The 22,878-nt window shown below is 40.8% G+C and overlaps 1 protein-coding gene across 2 annotated transcripts in view; it reads right to left on the bottom strand.

Annotated features, from left to right (window-relative positions):
• The window catches only part of ccbe1 (collagen and calcium binding EGF domains 1), a 103,010-nt gene that overhangs the window by 66,968 nt on the left and 13,164 nt on the right, over window positions 1–22,878 (bottom strand). Inside the window, exon 1 of one of the 2 annotated variants that reach the window (XM_072661758.1) lies at window positions 614–673. The exons of the other annotated variant lie outside the window; for it this stretch is intronic. Coding sequence (XP_072517859.1) covers window positions 614–651 — 38 coding nt within the window. The 5' untranslated portion in view covers window positions 652–673. Of the gene's footprint in view, window positions 1–613; window positions 674–22,878 lie in introns of those variants that run through there. 2 annotated transcript variants of the gene reach the window in all.

Genomic DNA, 22,878 nt, shown 5'->3' with positions numbered 1-22,878 from the left:
ACCCCTCTAGCCCATGCCTGGCATTGGGCATGGGGCCAATAGGTTCATGTTCATCTATTCCAGAGAGTCCTACTGGCAATGCTTCTCCACAGAGACTAGACAAGCTGTGTGTGCATATGCACATATTCATTTGTGCAGAATGCTTTCATTAGAAGGGGTGTCCACAAACACGTGGACATATGGTGAGTTAACTAGAAAATACTACCTTTGTCTTGAGGAGCCTTACAACCTTACAGTGCCCCTCATACCCTCAGATCCTACGTCAGCAGCTTATGCACTACAATCGACTGTCCTCTACATTTAGCAGATCTTTCCGTAACCAGCCCATAAACTGTGGAATTCCTTATCCAACCTTTTTAAGCAACACATTTTTCAGCTGTTTTAAATATTAAAGACTAACCAGGCTTATTTCAAGAAAACCAATGTTACACCCGTGAAAAGATTTGTAAGGCCGGTTATCTCCATCATCTACCATTTAACCTAACTTCTACTAGGTCAGCCTGTTTAGGTTACAAATTAGGTTACTGTGAGCCCTTCAGTTGAAGTTATGCCAACTCTTTCTATAAATACAGGTTTTATTCTTACTTAAAGCAACAGTATGTAATATTTGTACCTTAAAATAGCAGCTTCAATATCATGCTGATGCTCCATTGACCTGTAATAGGGAGAACAGTGTCACTATTGTTGGTACTCGGCGCTCAGCACTCTGCTAACTGCACTATGTAACTCTGGTGAAGCGGTAAGCCCAGCGCTCGTGAGAACTGCGTAATGCTGGCTTCAGTGCTCCACAGGCTTCAGTGCCGCTTCTGTATTGTAAAATGAATGCTGCTTCGAGTGAGAATCGACTGTGAAAATGAAACCTTGCTCTGAAAATTCCAACACGGAGGTGTCCTGAACTTTTTCAGGAGCTGCAAATGCCTTAGATTAGCAACCTGGATAACACTTGGCATAACGCTATGTGTTCTAGGAGATTTAGGTCAAATCCTGGAATGACGAAGCCAACACTGCTCATCCCAAGAGGTCTTTCACACTCTTCATTATGAACAACAGTTCAGAAGATCCTTCTGCAAAGACTACCACAGCAAACCAAACGCATGGCATGCTGCTGACTCCTTGACGGATGTCTAAAGACCCTCAGAGATCAACTGCTACATCACAGTGAGAAAACTACTAGCATGAAAAATGAACATTAGCCTGCTATGCTGAATCTAATCTCTGATTTAAGACTTCCTGTACTACCCAGTGTGAGCATTGTAAAAAAAAAAAACAGATGTGCAAAACAGCAGAACCAAGTCTAGGGGTGTGTAAAATATTGCAGGGTGCTGCAGGCAGGAGCATTAGCTCAGCATTAGCAGAGACAGCAATAGCAAAACAGGTGTGATCTCATACTCTAAATGAGCGACTCTGCAGCACACAATGTAGCTCTATGTTAACGTCACACAGCGGAAAATTCTGCCGAACAAGGTTCTGACACTCAAGATCCCACTGGAGCTGACCTGCTGACCTCCGGAAAGGTGAACCTACCTGAACACGAGACCGTAACCCAACACTCGTTAAATTTACTATTCAGAGCAAAATTACACAGCCCAGAAAAAAAGACTAAAGTGCAAAAGTGATGTCAGCCAACATGCTCACACTCTTCAGCAGGGAAACATAGCGTGTTGACAGTGTACAGCTACACGTATGTAACAGAAGCAGATATTTTTATTCCCTATTTTGCTGGAAAGTTAACGCCTTGTGGCACGTTAGATGACCAATGGTTTCCTGGGGATTTCGAAAGAAAGCACAAAACGAAACAATATGCTCTTCATCAGACATGCACATGCTATGAACTGTGAGGTTCAGGAGGAAAACATGCGCAGCTCCAAAACACATTAGCATGAGTACTAGATTTAGCATGCACGGCCTGGCAAACACCCCAGCACCTCCTTAAGCCAGAAGGAGGTCAAACATCTTGATCTGATGGACGAAAAAACAATCACATTCAAAAGTATACCTGCTTTACTAAAATGGTGACTCAGTGTCAGTCAAGCCAGACGGCAATGAAAGCAGATACGGGACCACAAAGATTTTACTGCTAAGCAGGTCAGCCATAAAATAGTCAACATTCTTAACTGATCGAATGTCTGATTAGTTAACTTGCTGACTAACTCTACCACAGTCAGTGTTCCTAATGAAAAGACTGACTGAATCACTGACTTATTGACTGACTGGATGAATCACCAGCGATGTTAACTGATTCACTGACCGACTGAACCCCACCTTAGTCTGATTCCTCCTGTACAACATCTGGAGAAGTGAACCTTTCCTCTCTAGAGAGGCCGCCCAGGTTCTCATTCAGTCTCTCGTCAGTCTCTCGTCTCGTCTCGATTACTGCAACTGTCTTCTGGCTGGTCTCCCTTTGCACACTATCAGGCCCCTGCAACTTACCCAGAATGCAGCGGCACGGGTAGTCTTTAACGTTCCTAAGTTCTTGATGGCAATGGTCAAAAGCTGATCCGCACCAAGAGGCCTTCGAGCTTCAAGTATGGCTCGGCTCGACCTGCCATCTCTCAAAATCCACGGAAGACAAGCGTCCAGGCTTTTTTCTGTCCTGCACCAAAGTGGTGGAACGAGCTTCCCCTGGGTGTCCAAACGGCAGAGTCACTCGCTGTCCTCAAACGTAGACTGAAGACCCACCTCTTCTGAGAGTACTTGGGCGAAAAGTAGAGTATTATGGTCTCCTTATTGACTTGTGTTTAGTAGAGTCTAAACTTAGAGGTTTTTAGTCTATTCAAACTAGCTGAGGTTATTCTTGAGTAAACAGTGAAGCACTTTTAAAGGTAAAGGTTTTGTAAATCACTCTGGATAAGAGTGTCTTATAATTGCCTTGAATGTAAATGTAAATGTACCTTAGTCAATCACCCATAGTCAACTGACTTACTGTCGAAGACATGTTGATTGAGGGATGTTAAAATGTTTACTGGAACATCAGCCCAATGCATCAAAAACAGAAGGACGGCATCCATAGAAAAAGGCCTGTTTATGGACCGTCACCTTCTCCTCATTCTTAATGTCTCTAAATGACTTACCCCCCAAATTCAATGTCCTTTATATTATAGTTATTGTGCCTAATAGACACTTATAATAACAAACTTTCTAACTTAACCTCTTAAACTCCTCAGAACCAACAGTGGTTCTGAACAACTCCAGGCAGTTTGCATCGCTTTGCATGTAGTTAGCGATTAGTAATCCTTGGGGTGTAATAAAAGTCTGGAGAATAAGGGGTTAATGATTTTCCATTGTCACCCCATGTCCCAGTCTGGCTCACTGACAATCCATAGCCAATGTCCCTAACCAAACCACTTCCCATATGTCCTTAACTGGCTTATTGATTCCCCATAGGTATTGTGCCTAACTGACTCACTGACTCTCAGTGACTCTCACTTTTTCTAAGTGACTCACTGACCCCAATGTATTTAGCTAACTCACTGGTTCCCCATTCCCTAACTCACTCACTCCTCACAGTCAGTGTTGGTCAGTATTCCTGACTCATTGGCTCATAAACCTGTTGTAACCATGCCTAATGCCAGGCGTGGCTAGAGGGGTATAAAGCCCCCCAGCACTGAGCTGTGGAGCAGTGGAAGAACTGTGTTCTCCGAAATAAAAGTACTTCATCCGGTATTTCTGGGATGAGCTGGGAAGTTGGAGATAATGAGGCAGGGTGGTGATCCTCCAACATCCTGACCTCACTAACGCTCGTCACTGAAGGCAATCAAATTCTCACAGAAATCCTCCAAAATCCAGCAGAAAACCTTCCTGCTGTCCAGAGCAGAGACAGCTACTCCAACAACTCTTTTTAATACCCTTGACTTCAGCAAAAACAATGACAGAGGAGGTGTCCCAATACTTTTGTCCATACAGTATATTTTGGGTGCCATATACACTCTCTTTACTGGGACCTTGTGATGTTACAGAATGTCACAGAGTCTGTGAGGCTGAAGTTCATTTTCAAGTTTGGAGATTTGAACTGGGCAAATGACTCCCCATAGTCAATGTCTTAAATTGACTGCCTGACTCCCGACTGTTGAGGTATGTGGCAGTTTGAGGGGTCAGCACGCACTGTAGTTGAACCTTTTGAACCCTATGTTTATTATTCTTTATTTGTCCAAATGCAGAAACTACTATTAACAGTTAAGCATGCTTTGTGGAGTCCCACAAGGTTCCAGTTTAGGGTCTATGAAACGGATCATTTTGAGAGTAATGCAATTATAAGGGTGAGAACTGAAGTGTGGGCCTACCTACAGGGTTTAAGGAGTTAAGCTCTTTTGAGCACTGTATATTTACATTGGCCTAAAGGTTGGAACAAAGGGCTTGGGACTAGAAGGTCACTGGGTCAATCCAACAGGGGGCGAGGGAGTGAAAGTGAGTGAAGAAACACTCCCACTTTCTCCTTTCATGGATTAGGTACCATTAAACAAGGCAACTAACCCTAAATTGCTTCACTTGTGGGTGTGTGTTCACTTTCACGGGGTGGGTTAAATGCAGCAGAAGTTAAATTCTGCTATTCCATGGCTGTAAAGTGTATCCTAAAAGGCAAGGTGGACTATCAGAGACCGCTACTCCTCTAACATCAGATAGCTAGCTTTGCTTGGGTTTGACATTTGCAGCAAACAAGGGAGTAGCCCACATAAAAGGGGCTCTGGTAACATTAATGGAAAGAAAGTCAGTTTCTGACAGACAACGTTCCCTACAGGCTGCATTTGCTTGCACTGTCTTGTTAGCCATGAATAGCCATAGCCGTAACTGCTGCTAGCAGCATAAGCTGAGTGGCGGTGCAGAGCTAACGGTGTGGCGGAACATTTCCTTTGGCTTGTTTGAGGTCCTGGAGGGCTGATGATAAATTGCTGTGTCTTTTCCTAATGGGAGAATAAATTTGGAGGTAAAATGACCACAAAGTGTGAAAAAGGCAAGACCAAAACAGAACTGGACTGCCGCCTGAAGGATATACGTCCACTGCAAATCCCACAGCAAGGCTCTCCAGCAATTAAAAACACATCCTTAGACTTTAGTGGGTGGTGAAATCCTTCCACCCCCCACCCACCCACACACACATACACCCACACACCTCACCAATTGCCTTTCACATCTAACTGCATATGACTTTATTATCCCATAAACTTCAATCAAACAGAATGCCAGTGAAGTAACCAGCTGGAAGTGGGACGGTAAGCACTGCCGTGGAAGGACGTGAAATCCAAGCTTGCACTACATGCTGTCCAACTGAACCCAAATGAAAAATAGCGTTCTGTCTTGCTAACATGCACTTCACGCACCCCCCAGAATGACAAAGCAGCAGAAAAAAAAGAGAGCCACGTTCTCGAATCTCAGATCTCGGTTCTCCTCCCCGCATGCAGAAAGCACCCAATGGCATGTCAAGAATGGAGGAACATTAAAGGCATTTGCCTGTCAGTATTCAACACTGAAGCATGAAATCTGGAGCCCACAGTGTACTGCTGCTGGCTTAAGCATGAAACCCACGTTCCTAAACACGCTCGCTGTTCGCAGAGTGCAAAGGGGGGTCACGCTGCCGAAGTGTGTAAAGTCCCACGCGCCCTCAGATCTCTCCTCCAGCCTCACTATTTATCATTTGCTCCTCCATAGTAGCCGTGTTATTAAACACTCAGTGTAGTGGACATGCAGACGGAGGGCATGTGGTTACGCTCGAAGTCATCAGCAACCTGCGTCTGGGCCATCCCGTTTCAATTCCAGCCAAGGCAACATCTGCTTCTCTTCAGCAAGGCCAGCTCTCAGAGGCCCGGATTCCTGGAGACTGCCACTGGCATCTACTCAGCTGAAAAGCCTTCGCTCCATCGCGCTGCAGGAGCAAATTAAATTTGCACAAAACAGAGTTAAAAATAGGAGTGTGTGGAGGACGGGTGACCGAGCTGTTTCTCATGCAAGTGAAAAAGAACGGGAGTTTTTGTCTGAAGAGTACGAGAATGACCAAGGACAAAAATAAAGGAACAGCCCAGTGTTTTTATCGAGCTACCTGCCATATCTGCAGTGCATAGGAAGTTCCTAGGCAGAGTGATGGGGACCATTAGCCAGAAAACTCACATCTTCATAATAACTCACGACTTGCTTTCACATTATCCATATTCTTCTAAAAATAAAGGTGCTACACATGGTTCCTCGAGTTCTGCCCTAGAAGGACCATATTTGGATCCATAAAGAACCAGTTTTCATGTGTGAAGAACCTTTTAAAGGTTTAAATACATGGATGTAAAGGGGTGAGAAGGTTCTTTGCCAATTTAAAGGTCCTCCACACTCATGTGGAATTAATTATGAAACCAAGAATGGTTATTCTATGGCATCGCACAAAGAACCTTCTCACTGCACCTTCTTTTTTCAGAGCGTGGTTCTTCATTGTTTCTTTCTGACCAGCTGACCAGTTATTCTAATGCTGTCTGGGTCAACCAGAGAAGACTTGGTTCCCCGATTTGAGTCTTGGTTTCTTCCAAGGTTTCTTCCTCCTGAGCTGAGGGAGTTCATCTATTTAAATACATTTGAACAGAACTGTATTGAATCAAACACACTGCCATGTTTTTGTAACACCCGTATTGCTTCCATGTTTTCAGTTAAGTAGCTTTATCACTATTATACTAATACACCATCAGCCATAACATCAGCATGAATGTTAAGTAGGTCCCCCTTGTGCCACCACAACAGATCTGACCATTTGAGACGTGGCCTCCACAAGACTTCTGAAGGTATCCTGTGGTATCTGACACCAAGAAGTTAGCAGCAGATCCTTTAAGTCCCGTAAGTTGTGAGGTGGGACCTCCAAGGATTGCATCAATGAGCATCCGGTCACCTTTCCACCAGTCTTCCACCTTCAAGAGCTGACTGGTCACTTGCTGCGTAATATAACCCACCCCATAACAGAAGCCACTGTAGACGAACATAATCAATGTTTTTCACGTCACCCGTCAGTGGTGCTTATGTTATGGCTGATATGGTGCACACTTGTACAGTACAACAAAGTTCTTCTCTTCATATAATCCTTGCGTAGTACGCTGGGGTCAGAGCACAGGATAACCCATGCAACACTGTCACTAGTGTTTTAAAGGCCCAACAGTGGTACTGAACCCACAACCCTGTGATCAACAGCCCACTTATAGAGGGTTTGTAAATTAACATACATTTCTAAGACCTAGTTAATGAAGAGTTTTTGGAAAACACACCCTGTATTGGTTAGAGATTGATTCTGCCTAATTAAGCATTTCACCTGCTGTCCCAAACAGTAGAAAGTTCCCTAAGGAGACTCTAATGCCGTGTTACTGTTCTTTCACCAGACCTCTAATTACACAAGCTCTAATTAGAAAGCAATCGCTGCTTTCAGAAGTGACGTCACGTCTCTCCCTCCTTCCTCCCAACCAACACCAGTTTGGTCCCGACGGCTTGCAGGGGGGTAGGATTCGCCCCCTGCCTCTAAGCTCTGCAGAATCTGCAAGATTCACAATGGTGCAGGACCTGGGTTGACTACAAGCCATATGTTAAAATCCATCAACAGTTTTAACTTGCTAACACTGTTCCCATCTCGTTATTTGTAAAGATGAAAGAACTGGGAGTGAGGACTGGGAATTCTGCTGGTCAGAGGAAATTCCCAAGTTTTCCACTGTATCTAATGAAGAGGTGACCCACAGACACCCTACAGTCGTCCTCCTGCAAAGTGGGAGCGTCAACGTTTGTGTTCTGTTGAACATCAAGCTCAAGAGACTGGTGTAATCATTACTTGACCAGACTGGTGCTGTCGTTAAGGCCAAGAGTCGCGTATCCAAGTCCTGGAAAAGAAATGATGCCTGTGTCTAATTTGTTTTTGCCAGGGGAGCTTATATTAAGCTGTGACTCGAGAACGATTCTTTCTAGGGTTTGTTTTCCAGAGGGATAAATTTGCAATAATTCATTGCCATTGTAGTTTTCACAGGCTTATCGTCATGGATACCAGAAAAGCATGGGGAAAGCAAATGTTACTGGAACTGCTTAGTTACTATGTTGCTTTAGTGTTGGAAAGTTTGACATCATAAGAACGGTTCTGGTCTCGGTATGTCTCATCCTAACACCTGTACAGCTGACTGGTGGTCGTAGTTTCATAGCTTACTTTATATAGTGTTGAATCAACCCTGTGAGGGGCTGGGGCCCTGTCCAGGGGGTATTCCTGCCAAGTGCCCAATTATTCCGGGTAGGTTCCAGACCTATTAGGCGCAGGTCCGCATTAACTCAGTAATTGCCCAATGGCTCCTATTTTAAGTGAGTTTCGTGTTAATAGAGGTTGATTTGTTTCAGGGAAAACCATGTCCGGATTACTTTTTACAGATGCAACAAATACAGACTATGGCTATTTTAGGATCTGTCGCCTGTATTTACCACCAAAAGGAGCCAGAAGGTGTTGTTCTCCATAGATTAATCCAAAGTGTGCCAATCTGTTGTTCTTGACTGCCACAATTTACAGGTAAGCGGCAAATTATCCACAAAACCCCAGGCCATAAGCCAACCCCCAGGTCCATTCAATTGCACCCAAGTCAGTCCATAGTGGCACTTATTTAAACACTGCATGAGAGCTTGCAGCTAAAAACAGGGCTAATCACTAATTATGCTTTTACCATAAACCCAGCACTGTAGCACTGCCAAACAACACAAGCAGACACAGCCCCGATTGCACTGTATGGGCTCTACGAGGCTCGCTACACAAACACACTGGCCATTCCTCATACCCTGTGGCATTTCATAACTGCATGCAATTAGTCAGAATGGTCAATATGAGATGGTTCTTATGATTAGTAATAACCAACGGCTTTGGGATTTGGGAAGCAGACACGGCTTATTTTTCTTATTTAGCTGTGGCATTAGTTAAAATGCTTGACCACAGATGTGAAGCAGAGAGATCTTAGATTACAATGTTAATTATCTAGAACGCAACACAGATACACTATCTGTCCAAATGTTTTTGCACACCCCTTCTAATGAATGCATTCAGCTACTACAGAAAAGTACTACCAACAGATATGGACTCTCTGGAGCAGATAAGCATGAACCTATTGGCACCATGCCCAAAGCCAGGTATGGGCTAGAGGGGTAGATGCAAAGCCCCTCAGCATTGATCTGTGGAGCAGTGGAACTGTGTTCTCTGGAATGATGGATGGTGCTCAATCCAATACATCCTGACCCCACTAATGCTTCTGTTGCAGAATGCAAGCAAATCCTCACAGCAATGCTACTCCAAGATCTAGTAGAAAGCCTTTCGTTATTCCAACAAAAGCTGGTTAATTCAGTACAAACAATGAGCAACGAGCAGGCGTCCCAATACTTTTGTCCATACATTGTATTATTGCTACACAACATGCTTGGTCATATCCCACCTGGCCTACTTAGAGGTTTGGATTAGAGAGCAGCTTGATGCCTGGCTAACAGGTCTAGACAGCTAGCAGTGCGTCTGGCACGAACGAAGGCAAAACATCCATGAAAATTAACTCCTTACGTGGCAATGCACAAACATTTCTGCAACCTTTTATTACATACAATACTATTCAGTGCTTTTTTTAATCAACTGACAGCACAAATCCCTAGACTCTAGCAATAGCAATAGCACTTAGTCAATTAAATGTATTAATATGAGTTACAAAAAAAACCCAAAACATCTGTATTCAGAGGTACTTGCAGGCACAGTATAAAGATGGCAGCCACCCAGCGAGACCCAATTATCTACGCTTAAACAGGCTGATTCCCTCTCTGGGCTGAAGGGCTGTTTTTCTTCACGCTCTTCTCTGTAGGTAGTTTTTGTAGTGCTGAACCCCGACCCCAGAGGGCAAAAAGCGAAGAGAGCTGAAGCGTTTGTAAACATTACTTAAGGTCATTACCGTCATCACGATTAGATGCTCTGCGCACAATCGCAGTAATGGAGTAGTGAATGTGGTACAGTGCTATTAGGTTCACAAGTAAGAGGGACAAATATATTTAACCCCTTAAAAAGCCTAAAAACTGTTATTACAAGCATCTATTACCAAAGAAGAACCCCACCAGTTTGTCCAGAAGTCCTTGTAGTTTATGAGTAATACATATGAAAGTGTGTAATAAGCTGCAGTAAGGGGTTCATTTCTACACATATGGTTCACCAACATGCTTTTATACACTGAATTAGCTCAATGCAAATATACACCACGTCACAATGGTTACAAAATAATAGAAATTATATATATACTATATATAGTCAGATATAATAGAGGCCTACCTGGATTTCCATTCAGCTTCCTTTGACAAAATGCCGTCATTGGTGTGAAGAACAATATTTTGCTCCAATAAACAGATGGACTTATTAATTTCTGAATATATTTACACCGATCAGCCAAAACATAAACACCACTGACAGGTAGTGAAAAACATTATCTTCATATACTGTGGCATCTGTCAAGGGGTGGATATATTAGGTAGCAAGTGACCAGTCAGCTCTTGAAGGTGGAAAACTGGTGGAAAGGTGACCGGGTCATGGGCATCCTAAGGCTCATTAATGCAATCCTTGAAAGTCCCACCTCACAACTTACAGAACTTAATGTGCTGCTAACGTCTTGGTGTCAGATGCCACTGGATGCCTTCAGAAGTCTTGTGGATACCATTCCTCGATTGGTCAGATCTGTTGTGACAGCACAAGAGGGACCTACTCAAAATTAGGCACTATTATGTTATGGCTGGTCAGATTTCTTTTTAAAGAAATGGGGAATGAGTAACTATCAAGAGAATACTTTTACAAAATTAGAGATTACAAATTGTAATTCCTAATTTATTACATATTATCAATTCATTCTTAATTGGATTCTGGAAATCTTTGCATTACATTTAAAACCTTGTATCTCCATTTTTGTAACTTTTCACTTTTGGACAGTTGTTTTTTTTATGTTTTATGATGAATGAATCAATATAAATGCTCAAAAATTACTTTGACTTCCTTCTCCCATAAGTTCTCAAAATTTTTGAATTACAGCAACAATATGTTTATTAAATAGTTGTAAAATGTTATACTTACCAGGCTATATTTTCATATTTCTTTTTTATGTTTTTTTCTTACACTTATTTATACTGTTCTACTGTTCTTGCCTATTGTCTACATATTTGGACAGTGTATCTCAATTTTACCCGTATGTGATTTTCTTGTAATTACAAGTGCAATACAGTGTCCTGCTTTCCATTATGACTAGAAACATCTCCACTTCAAGTCACATTCTTTTTGGCACAAAACATTTTCTAGTTTTGCACCAACTTTCTCTATTACATGCAGGATAACCAACAAGAAGGCCTGTGACCTGCAGAAGAAAAAGTGAGTTAGTAAATAGAATAAAACTGATATCTGTTCTGACACTGCAATGACCGATATTAATGACCAAACACTTTAAAGGGGTTATATTCTACTTTTGTACTGTACTTATTTGTCATATTTGTCACAATTAATTTCTACATGCCTATTACCCAACCTTGCTACATTCCTTAAAATTAAAAAGACAATGCTTTTTAATACTGACGCAAATACATGACTTAAGAACTAAATAAGTAAGACATATATATGTAAATACAAAGCTTTTTTGACATGATTAAACAAGAAGTGATTAAAAACAGGCTGCTTTTGTGGCTTTATTTCCACATATGGACTGAATTGACTGAGTATATGTTTAAAATCTAACAGTGTATACAAATCTTTCATACCAATATTTAGTTGTCAGTGATACAAGCATTTAATACTAGCAACATGACCCAAAAACAACATGGCCCACATGCTGGTGCACAAATTATTGTGCTAGATGACACTGAAACATTCAAAACGAGTGTAATGAGTCTTCTATAAGAACAGAAGTGCAGTATGAGGTACATACAAACTCATATACCAAGGAATACCAGTAACCTTAGAGCTACATATATAGATATATATAACCTTAGAGCTACAAACAATATATATACACACACACACACATACACACGTCCAATAAAACTGCTGTACGCCACTGTTAAGTGCGGCAGTATTTTTAAAGCCAAGTCCATAAAAAACACAGAGGCTGAACAGCTTAGAAAGTGCATTCATGACGTCAAGCTGCTTCTAATTGATGTCTCATTGAACCCAGTATTGTTTTACCAGGCTTAGAGGGTGTAGTATTAATATAAGGTTTAAATAAAGAATGTGTTTTGTCTCCCCTCTAAAGCAGCCTCAGCGGGTCAGGACGGTTCTGACTGAGAGCAGGCCCAAAGTGATGTATGTGACTAAGCGGATGTATATGACATTTATTGCACAGGCTTGCCAAGGCTGTGGCGTACCATGAGTTTTCCCGCTGTGTCATTGCTATGGCAGCAATTTTCCTTACACACCCCTTAAATACAGAGTTACAGACATAAAGCCATCTGCTGGGTGAGTCCACACTAATACACACTCTGTCATAATTCCAACTGGGTGACATCCATTATTTCTTGGAGTAATTAGAGCTTGTCAAAACCCAATTTTCCTTCATTTATTATGTCTCGTTGATTAACCTCTCACATTTGGCACTGGTTCTACTGTCTTTGATCTAATGGGTGTCTATGAGGAAGGACTTTCTAATCAAATTCACAGAACATCAATCACTGTCAGGGTAAAATTCCCAAAGTGACCGTTTAACAGTCAGTAAAACGCATAAAAAATGGAAAGTAGTAGATGTGCAGAGCCGTCTTAATCAAAACAGTTCCTGTAGATTATCCTACATGAGGGCACTTAGGCCTTTAAAATCCATGAAATAACATCATAATTGTTTTGCTTTCATTAATAACTGTCCAGAAAGTTTAATAAGACGCATCAGAAACAATAGACAATCTGTGTGAATGAAGAACCCATGTAAAGTTTAAAGGACCTTTATATAATGACAGCATTCTAAAACAAGTTCTCCATTACATTGTAAGGAATTTCTTTAAACCTTTAACCTAACCCTCATACATCTCACAAAAATGCAAAAAAATATTTTGAAAGTTTTGGGGAACCCAACATGGTTCTGTAGAATAAAAAATTGAGTTTGTATAAAACCTGAAAATGTGTTTTTTTGTAATATTTCTACACTATAAAATAAAGAGTTTTGTATAGAACCTTTTTAAAAGGAAGTTTTTAAAGTTAAAACATCTTTAAAGTTAGTACATTCAGTACCTTAAACCTTCATTTTTACACCCCACAAAGAATGTTTTTAGCTTTAGAAATGTTAGAGAATCAAACATGGTTATGTAAAATAATGTCATTTTAACCCAATAGAATCAAATTTCAAATAAATCGGACTTAGAAATATATAATGCAAATATAATAAATTAAGTTCTTCTGAATCTATACAACTTTTTTAAGTTTAAAGAAACTTTGCATTATGCTATTGCAACTGTTATGGAAAGTTAAAAGGTACACCCCACAAAAAAATCAAAAGAAAGGTTTTAGGGAACCAAACATGATTCTGTAGAATAATTTTAACACATGAATTCAGAAAATAACCTGAAAGTGTGTAGTGTTAAACTCCTACAATCACAAAAAGGGTTCTATATAGATCCCTTTTTTAAGTATTAAGAAACTTTATATAATAAACATATTCTATAGCAAGTTAAAGGGTCATTTACATTGTGTGAGTTTTTTTTTAAACCTTAAGAAATCTTCACACTCATACATCTCACAAAGATTTCAAAAGAACATTGAAAGAACAGTTTCATCAACTAAAATCAACTTTTAACTTTTCATTAAACCTTAAAGTTCTTCACACTCATACATCTCAAAAGAAAAAAACCTTTAGAAGTTCAGGAGAACCAAAAGTGGTTATCCTATGGAATCCGTTATTTTAAGAGTGTATACAATTATAGAGTTTTGTAAAAGAAGAAGACAATTTAACATAAAATATTGGAAACTGAAACAAATCTTAAACTTGTAAATGGAAATCTGAAAAACACATTTTGGTGCTACTTATAAAACCATGTTTAAAATGTATCTAATGGACCACTTTACCACCCTCAATAACAATTAACTTATGTTACTCAGTAACTACAGGGACTTCTGTAGAAACTAGGGGGCTATTCTTTGGTAATAGAAGTTTGTAATAACACTTTCAGCCCACTGACCATTTAAGGGGGTTAATCTTTGAATGTTCTGAGCTGCTATGTTTTTTTATAGGAGAATTGTCTTTACTAAAGAATACTTAAAGTAATCCCCTATCCTGACTGCTTAACCCCTTAAACAGTCAAAAGTAAAACAAACTAATTCCAACGAATAGCCCCACCAGTTTGTACAGACGTCCCTGTGGTTACTGAGTAATACACAAGTGTGTAATAAGTGTTTCTAGGTTAAGGGGTTAATAGTCATTGATACACATTCAAAAATGTAAGTAAGAAAGTAGTAGATATGCAGATTATTCTTAATGACGATGTTAAAAAGGCCATGGAATGGAATCATAGTTGCACTTCTCTTTTTACTTCCATTAATAACTTTCCAGAAAGTGAAATAAAACAAGTCAGAAACAATGGAAAATAGTTTTACGTGGTACGGAATGAAACAGCTCTCTGTTAGAAACAAATATGCTGAACACCGGCCAAATAAATGACACGTTTCCACATTATTTATGACTCTGATAAAAAAACACACGCTGGAGTTTAATAACCATGAAAGCCAGGGAAAAAAGCTTACTACAGATTTTATCAGCAGTTAGAAAAAGGACAAGTTGCAAAATATTAAATGCACTGTAATTTAGTCTCCTGTTGGACAACCATGACTAAAAGTTGTGCTGATAGCGCCGTCTGGAAACTCTGGTTTTGATATTCGCTCAGAGTTCATTAAACCCCGTTGTTACGAGGCCTGGGCTCTGTGAAACATGCTGTTGGACTGAATGTGGCTGAAGTGCTCCGATATAAGGACAGATAGCTCAGCGCCTCCCAATATAAACACTTTAACCACTGAATCAAATGACTTGCCAGTTCACAGCTAGCTAATCAGGGAATTCACTACTTCACAAGTTCTCTCTCTCTCTCTCTCTCAACTCTATCCAGGCTTGGGGTCTCTCTGCTGGCAGGGGCTGCTGAGGGAGGGGATACTTCCAGAAGTCCACCGGCCTTTAGAGGGTCAAATCAAAATCATGCAGTGGCAAAAAATCTAAAAAAAAGAAATCTATAGCATCTACACTGATATTTTATGGAGATCAGTCAATGTCAATGATCAAAACTTGGTATTTGAGAGCATTCAGTCAGAGCAGTGTGGGGGCGAGGAGGAGGAGGGGGCGGGTTGTATTCTAGGCCCTCACGCAGCACAGCTCAAATGACTGGACCTATTAGCTGGAAGGTGGCGTGACAGGAATTGAACAACTTTCTGGAACCAATCTGGAGCAAGTTTTCCAAAAGCTTTGCAGTGTTAAGATCGTCTTACCTGGTAGAGAGAGTGTTTCCTGTGATGCTCGCTCTGCCAGTTAACAGTCTACTTAGTGCTAAGAACACTTTGTGTAGTGTAAACTGTCTGAGTTGTTCCCAAGTTCTAACAGTGGGGGGGGGGGGGGATAAAAGCCAGGAACCACTGGTGGTTTCCAAGGAGTTTAGGAGATTAAACATATGTCTCTCAAAATATCTAAAGAACCACTCTTTCAAAGTTTTGGGGAACCAAAAGTAGTTCTTCTGAATCTGAATCTGGATTATACTGTATTAAAGAGTTTCTCCTGCTTTTGTTAGAGTAACTATCTCTACTGTCCGGGAAAGAAGCCTTTCTACTACATTTTGGAGGAGCACTGCTGTGAGGATTTGACTGCGAGAAGAGGGTTGGTGAGGTCAGGATGGTGCTCACAGTTCCCCCCACAGATCAATGCTGGGGGACTTTTTACACCTATAGCCCAGGCCTGGCATTAGGCGGCATGGTGCCAATAGGTTCACGTTTAACTGTTTCAGAGAGTCCTATTCTATTGGCGGTGCTTCTCTACTAGACAAGCTGTAGGTCGGCTGTGTTTTAGCAATGGGTGCAACATACAGTAGCTGAATGCATTCTTCAAAGGGGTGTCCACAAACATTTGGACATATAGTGTGCATAGAACCATTTTACCAAAGGAAAAGAAATAAAACATTTAAAAATGTATTTTTTTACTTTTATTTTTTATTAAAATAATTTTTTTTTTTATTTATTCAAGAATTTCAATAAATTGAATGGTTCATTGAGTTGTTATGGTTCTGTGGTTGAAGAATTAATTTTAAGGATGCACTTTTCAAGCAACTTATTAAAAAAGTTCCTGCAAAGGTTTCATTTAAGTTAAAGCAGCTGTGTGCTAATCTTTTGGCTATATTTATTATTGATGTTCAGCTACTAGGTTTCGGATCATTCTTTTCAAAACTACTGATAAAACTACTGTTAAAACTACTGTTAAAGAGCGTTTGGCCCCAAGGTGGTTTGAGCTGAAAGGATGTATGGCATTGGATGTATGGCCTCGGTTCCTTAAGTTTTGTAGCTTTTTAAGCACAAAAAACAGCATAATCAAACAGTATTCTACTTAATATGATCAGTTACTGAAAACAGAATGAACACCAAGCTGATTTGTATTAAGCCATTTTGAAAAGACAGACAGGCTGATGTACACAGCAAGTCAAGCACCAAGGGAGTAGAAGCAGAGCAGTGATGCTAAGCATTCACCACTGAAGAATTCTCCAAAACAAAAACAAGACATCCTCTCCCCCACAAGTCTGCCAAGATAGACGCCCAGACCCCCTTGCTGCCTGAAATCTCACTCAGGAAGCCCTCAAAAATCTGCGTTCCTCAGCCCACTACTGGTCATTCCTTTCTAGAAGAGGAAAAACATGCCTGAATGACAAGTCTTTCACTCTCTGCGGTCCTGCTTTGGCAGGAAATCTGGCAGGGAACTTTCTCAATGAGAGAGAGTCACTGGCAGTGAATCATCAATGAGTCAGGTTCATGAATATATAAGGTGGTGTACTGTGATGTGTTGTTTGGCATTAACTCAACTTAGTTTAGTCGAACTCACATTTTTTGGTTCTGCATCTGTTCGGTCAATAATAATACAGTTTAAAGAAACGTTATGTAGCACCTTTACCTTAAACATAGCAGTGATCAAATCTTTAGATTCTCCACTGGCTGTAATAGGGAGAACGGCATCTCTGTCATTGCCACACCAGGCCGAAACGCTGGCATTACGCTTTGGAACTTTGGTGAAAGTGCACAAGACCCCTCCCCAGAACTGTGTAATCCTGCGTAACCCGAGTCACATTTATGTCTCAGTCCACATGCTGCTTTTACTTCAGCTTGTCAACAAATGCATGTGTACAGCTGTCCATGAGGGGGAGCTCAAAGTGTGATCTGTATTTAGGACAGGGGTGTAAAAGTGAATTACACTCCTCACCTGTAGGGGGAGCTGCTTTAAGTTGAGTCGGCTTAAAAACAAAAAAATTCTGTATAGTGTCCTCAACCCCTAAAATCTTTTCATCACTAATTTCATTTTGCAGGTTAGGACTTTGAGGGCATCCTGTGGTATCTAGCATCAAGATGTTAGCAGTCCCGTAAGTTGCAAGGTGGATAGCCTCCATGGATAGCATCAACAAGCTCTGGGCACCCATGACCCTGTCGCTGGTTCACTGGATGTCCTTTCTTGGAGCACTTTGGTAGGTACTGGTCATTGCGTGCTAGAAACAACCCACAACACCTGAGCAGATTTTGGAGATGTTCTGACAACTGTATAACTGCCTGCTTGCCAAAACCTAGCGTTGGCTCAGTGCTCTACAGCCGGAGTGCAACTTGGTACACTATGCCCAATGCCATCTAGTAGATAGAGGGGTATAAAGCCCTGCAATGCTGGAGCTTTAGCCAATACCTCTGGGATAAGTTGAGATATATAACTAATCATCCATTATCAGTACCTGGTGTCACTAATGCTCTAATAGCTGAAAGCCCTCAAATCCTCACAGCAGTGTACCAAAGAGCACAGGCTGCCGCTGCAGCAAAGAGAAAACAAATGGCCTATGATTACCCCTGATTTCAAAAGCAACTCTGATAGGGCAGCTGTCTACAGACATTTGGACACATATTGTATGTAGATACTTTTTCGGTATGGAATGAACAACTAGAATCTCCATTTTCAGCAGAGGGTGACAAAAATGTATCCTAAAACTGTAGCACGTCCAGGGGTTAAGCTTGGAGGAGCTGACCATCTGTTGACAAAGTGAAAAATAACAGCTATCAGGAGCAGCTTCTAGTGATATGGTTGACCTTTGGCCAAGTATCCTAAAGAAAAGTCCAAGAGAAACAAGCTGACGCTACAGATATTGACAGCAATCTGACAGTAATCTCGGACATGTGCAACGCATCATGCCCGGTTACAAAACTCTGGAGAGGAGCGCTTGTCTAGATGCTTAAAACTCCAGCTAAACAATTACACGATGTTCCGAATGCTCCACAGCAGGCCCCTCTGATTTGAGCTGTTGACCTCTGACCTCTGAATTGCAGAGACAAACCATTACAGACCTGTCTAAGCAGCTCGCCTCCCTCAGTGAGAAAGAACAGACTACTGTTTCTTCTAATCGTCCCAATAACAGCTGTAATTAATAGCTATTTACAGAAAGTGTTTAGTGAACAGAAGGATAGATGTCATTACCCGACCCACAACAACAGTAGTTAACGGTGGCGGCCCATTTGTCACAGAAAAGTTTCACTGTGTTTCAGAGGCAGATTATATTCAGCTTGATATATGAAGCCACTGACGTAATGACTGCTGGTGCCATATGGTGTTTGTTTATGAAGCCTCTACAGTGTGCTGCTCCGCACTACAGTGTACTCTTTAAAGGAGCTGTTTGGCATAAAATCCTACTTACACCGTTCCCCCTCTTACCACAAACGCAGCCCATCAGCTAAGACATTTTACTGGCTTTGGCTGTCTAGTTTTACACTGGAGTTACGAGTGCATACTCCAATCAGCCATAACATTAAAACCACCGAAAGGGCTCTAAACTGCCAAGGCATGGACTCCACAACACCTCTGAAGGCGTCCCGTGGCATTTTGCACCTGTGTACCTGCCTGCTTGCCCAAACTAGGCTCAGTGCGCTACAGTAAGTAGTGGTACTTTATGGTACACTATGCCATTCAGTAGATCCCAGCAATACCTCTGGGATAAGTCGAGTGGTGTATATATATATATGTTTTTATCTATAACTAATCATCCATTGATCTATAACTAATCAGCCATTAAATCCTTACAGCAGTGTACCGAAATCTAGTGTGAAAGAGCACAACCAGGTTTGCTGGTTGTCATTTCTTGGACCACTTTGGTAGGTACTGGTCATCGCATACCGGAAACAACCCATTAGACCTGCCATTTTGGAGATGTTTTGACCCAGTTGTCCAGTCATCACAGTTTGGCCCTTGTCACAGTGTCTCAGGTCCTTACACTTGCCCATTTGTCCTGCTTTTAAGACATCGCCTTCAAGAACTGACTGTTCACTTGCTGCCGAATATGTACATCCCACCCCATTGACAGATGCCATTGTAACCATGTAATCAATGTTATACACATTACCTGTCGGAGGTTTTAATGTTTTGGCTGATCAGTGTGTATGTAATAATAATAATGTCTTATAGGCAAACCCACAGATGCAAACCAGGTTCTGCTTTGGGGGCTAACTAGTGGTTTGTATTTTGAAGGTAGCCTCGGTATTGTGTGGCAAATCCACAGCTCGCATCAGCTGTGGAGGCCCACCAGTCCCTTGATGGTTTAACCAATTCTCATATTCTTCCTAATAATGTTCCAAAGAGTTGATTTTAATTAGCCTAATGTTTGGTTTAAGGCCTTAAACCCTGTACGTAGGCCCACACTTCAGTTCTGCACTCTCATAACTACATTACTGCTACAATTAACATCAGTCTTATGACCCTAAAACAGAACCCTGTGGGACGCCACAAAGTGCGCTAAACTAAATGTTTACCAAATACTTCAGAATGCTTTCTGCATTAGTACTAATACCTGACTAATACACCTATGGGTCCGGGTGTTAATTCCCCAATAATGGTTTCCTTGCTTTTCATTGGCCTAACTCTGGTCCTCATGTTGACAAATAGCAAAGGCAAACTCCAAAGATGACGGAAAGTCTAGAATCACAACTAGACACTGAAAGCCTTTGGCAACTGATGAAGCAATTAAACACACCTGAGTAATCACAAAGTACAAGCACCTACATGTAGTAATAAGTTCCTTGTTCCTTTTTAAAAATTGCAAGCATACAATATAAATCATCACAAACTTGCCTCACACTATAATTATCATAAACCTGATCTCAAAAACACTTGCTAATGTGATTTCTGACACTGTATGCCATACTGTTATCTATAAGAATTTATAAAAGTATATTGCATAGATAGGGACACCAGGAGAAGCCGGCTCGAGACTTGGATTTTGTCTGTATCTTTGGACAAAAGTATTGGGACATCTGCTTATTCATTGTTTCACTGGTCACTCCATCTACAGAAGCACAAAGCCTTGGTGTAGTCACGGATGATCAGTTATCGTTCTCAAGTCATGTCTGCTAAATGCTGTAAATGTAAATGTAAAAGGAGTTTATCCTGCTTTCTACTACATTGACCATTGTTGTGGGGATTTAACTGCATTCAGCGACAAGAGCAACAAGAAGTCAGGATGTTGGATAATCACCACCTCACCTCTTCCCCATCTCCCAATTTAGAAGTACAGCCCATTGCAATATAATGATCTCAGTTTAAACCCAGCCAACATGCTCATGTGGGGCTCACATGGGTGGAAAATGGGCCCCATCATTACAGCCCACCCTAATCTCCCATGTGCAGTGTACAACCCCAGCCCATGCTCAACCCCTCCTGGTCCCATCACTGACTCTGGTGGGCATCCATATGTGGGGCCAACATGGACTCTGTGGACAAAACTTTCTAGTTCCCAGTTGGGCTAGTACCTGTACAGGCCCCACATGGACATGTTATCTGGGAACCTGTTGTAAAGTGAGATGATTATTGTCAATTCGTCTCATTTTTTCACCTTTAGTCACACATGGTGAAGCTTAGATGACTCTGAAAGGGCTTCTTTTTGAAACGTGCGGTGAAAGCTTGTTGAAAAGTGCTTTTTACATTTCTGGCTTGTGAATACACTCCATCACTGAGGGCCCGCACCTAAGTATGTCTTAGCTCAAAAGCTGATGGCAGGTCGTAGCTATTACATATTTATAGGGGAAACTCGGACAGGAATGTGCTGAAATGCAAGGTGTGTTTTATCGCTGGCACCATTTTCATCACTGCTTATCAGCGAAGCCATCAGCGTTTCTGGTACACACCGTTTCAGCTCCAGAGGCTGTTGTGAAACGCATCTGAGTCTGTTCCACACTTCTGACTCTTCTGCCAACTCCACTGATCTGAGATTACCTCTCACTCGCTCACTCACACACTCGCTCAGTCTCTCTCTCTTTCTCCCCCTCTCTCAGCTCAGTCTTACTCCAGCACTCTCTTTAACCTTGTGTGGAGAAGAGCAAACACATTCAATCTGGCAAACCTTCAGATAGCCACTTGCGCTGACTGCCCCGTCTTGTTATGAACATTTACCTACATCAACTCGTTTACACACCTTCAGGCTCCTCCTCTTACATGTTGTTCAATTATTCATTATTCTAAGCTCTCAGTCTATATCACATGGTTCTCGAAAGAAAAAGATGAGTTATTCTATTATGATTTGAATTGAATGAAATGTTGTGTGTACAGCCTTCTCATGCAGAAAGCAATTGCATTTCTGTATTTTTTTTTTTTTTTAATTGAAACTATTTAATTGACTTGACTTAATTAACTAGCCTTGTGTATTAGGATTATAAGATTTTGCATCAATGAAAGATTCTGGTGCGGTTTGAGGTTAAAATATAGGGGTAATTTCTGAATAACTATGCTAATTCAAGCCCACAATTCAACTCGACTCAACTCGTTCTAAAAAGCATTATTTGTGCTCTACTGGCTCCATAATGACGTACAGTGCTTGGTCCCCTGATGATTGCCATTCGCAATGGAATTTAAAGCCATAAGTTCCACTGTCTCCATGGTTACAACAACATATTCTACATCATTTATCAATGTCTGATAAAAGCAACATCAACTGGTTGTCTTGGTTGATAACAGTGATCATTCACAAAAAAAGTTTTTTTCAATATTAGAAAGCTTTTGAAGAAAGAAAGTAATATAAGAAACACTGGTAGACTTTTCTAAGGTTTTGGTGATGCTATCTTTGTTCTGATTCGTCCATAAAAATGAAGTAGAAAATACTGTATTTATGAGTTGAAGAGTTTTATTTCAAAACCCTGTATAGTCTATATTATACTATAGACTATACTATATACTATATATACTATACTATATACATTTGCAATAATCATGGTTATTGTTATTACATATTAATTGTAAAGTAAATACATGTGTCTTTCTTTGCAAAATGAACCATCATATAGTACCATCTTTTTTAAGATAAGTTAAATCTCCCTTGCTGTGTGTTAAAATGTCATGGTGAATGGACTAGGGTTGCAGACGTATAGTGGTTTTAGGGATACCCTGGTATGAAAATGGATGGTTATCATACTACATACTTTTGCCTAATGTCAGTATTTAAAAATGCCACCACACCGAGAATCCCACCAATTTCTTACTATTTTCAGAGTTTGATCAAACAGCAATGGATTAAATAAAGAAAATAATCAGTAGACTATATCCATACTGTTATTATGGAAATAAAATCATTATTCTAAAAGCTCCACCGCCCCCTCCATATTTAACATCTACTTCCAATAAATTAAGTAGTTTTAATTAAAGGGTAAAGGGTAAAGAGTCAATGTACAATTAT

The sequence above is a fragment of the Salminus brasiliensis genome, chromosome 18, assembly GCF_030463535.1.
Source record: "Salminus brasiliensis chromosome 18, fSalBra1.hap2, whole genome shotgun sequence".
NCBI classification, from domain to species: Eukaryota; Metazoa; Chordata; class Actinopteri; order Characiformes; family Bryconidae; genus Salminus; species Salminus brasiliensis.
This window is presented reverse-complemented; position numbering and strand designations above follow the sequence as displayed.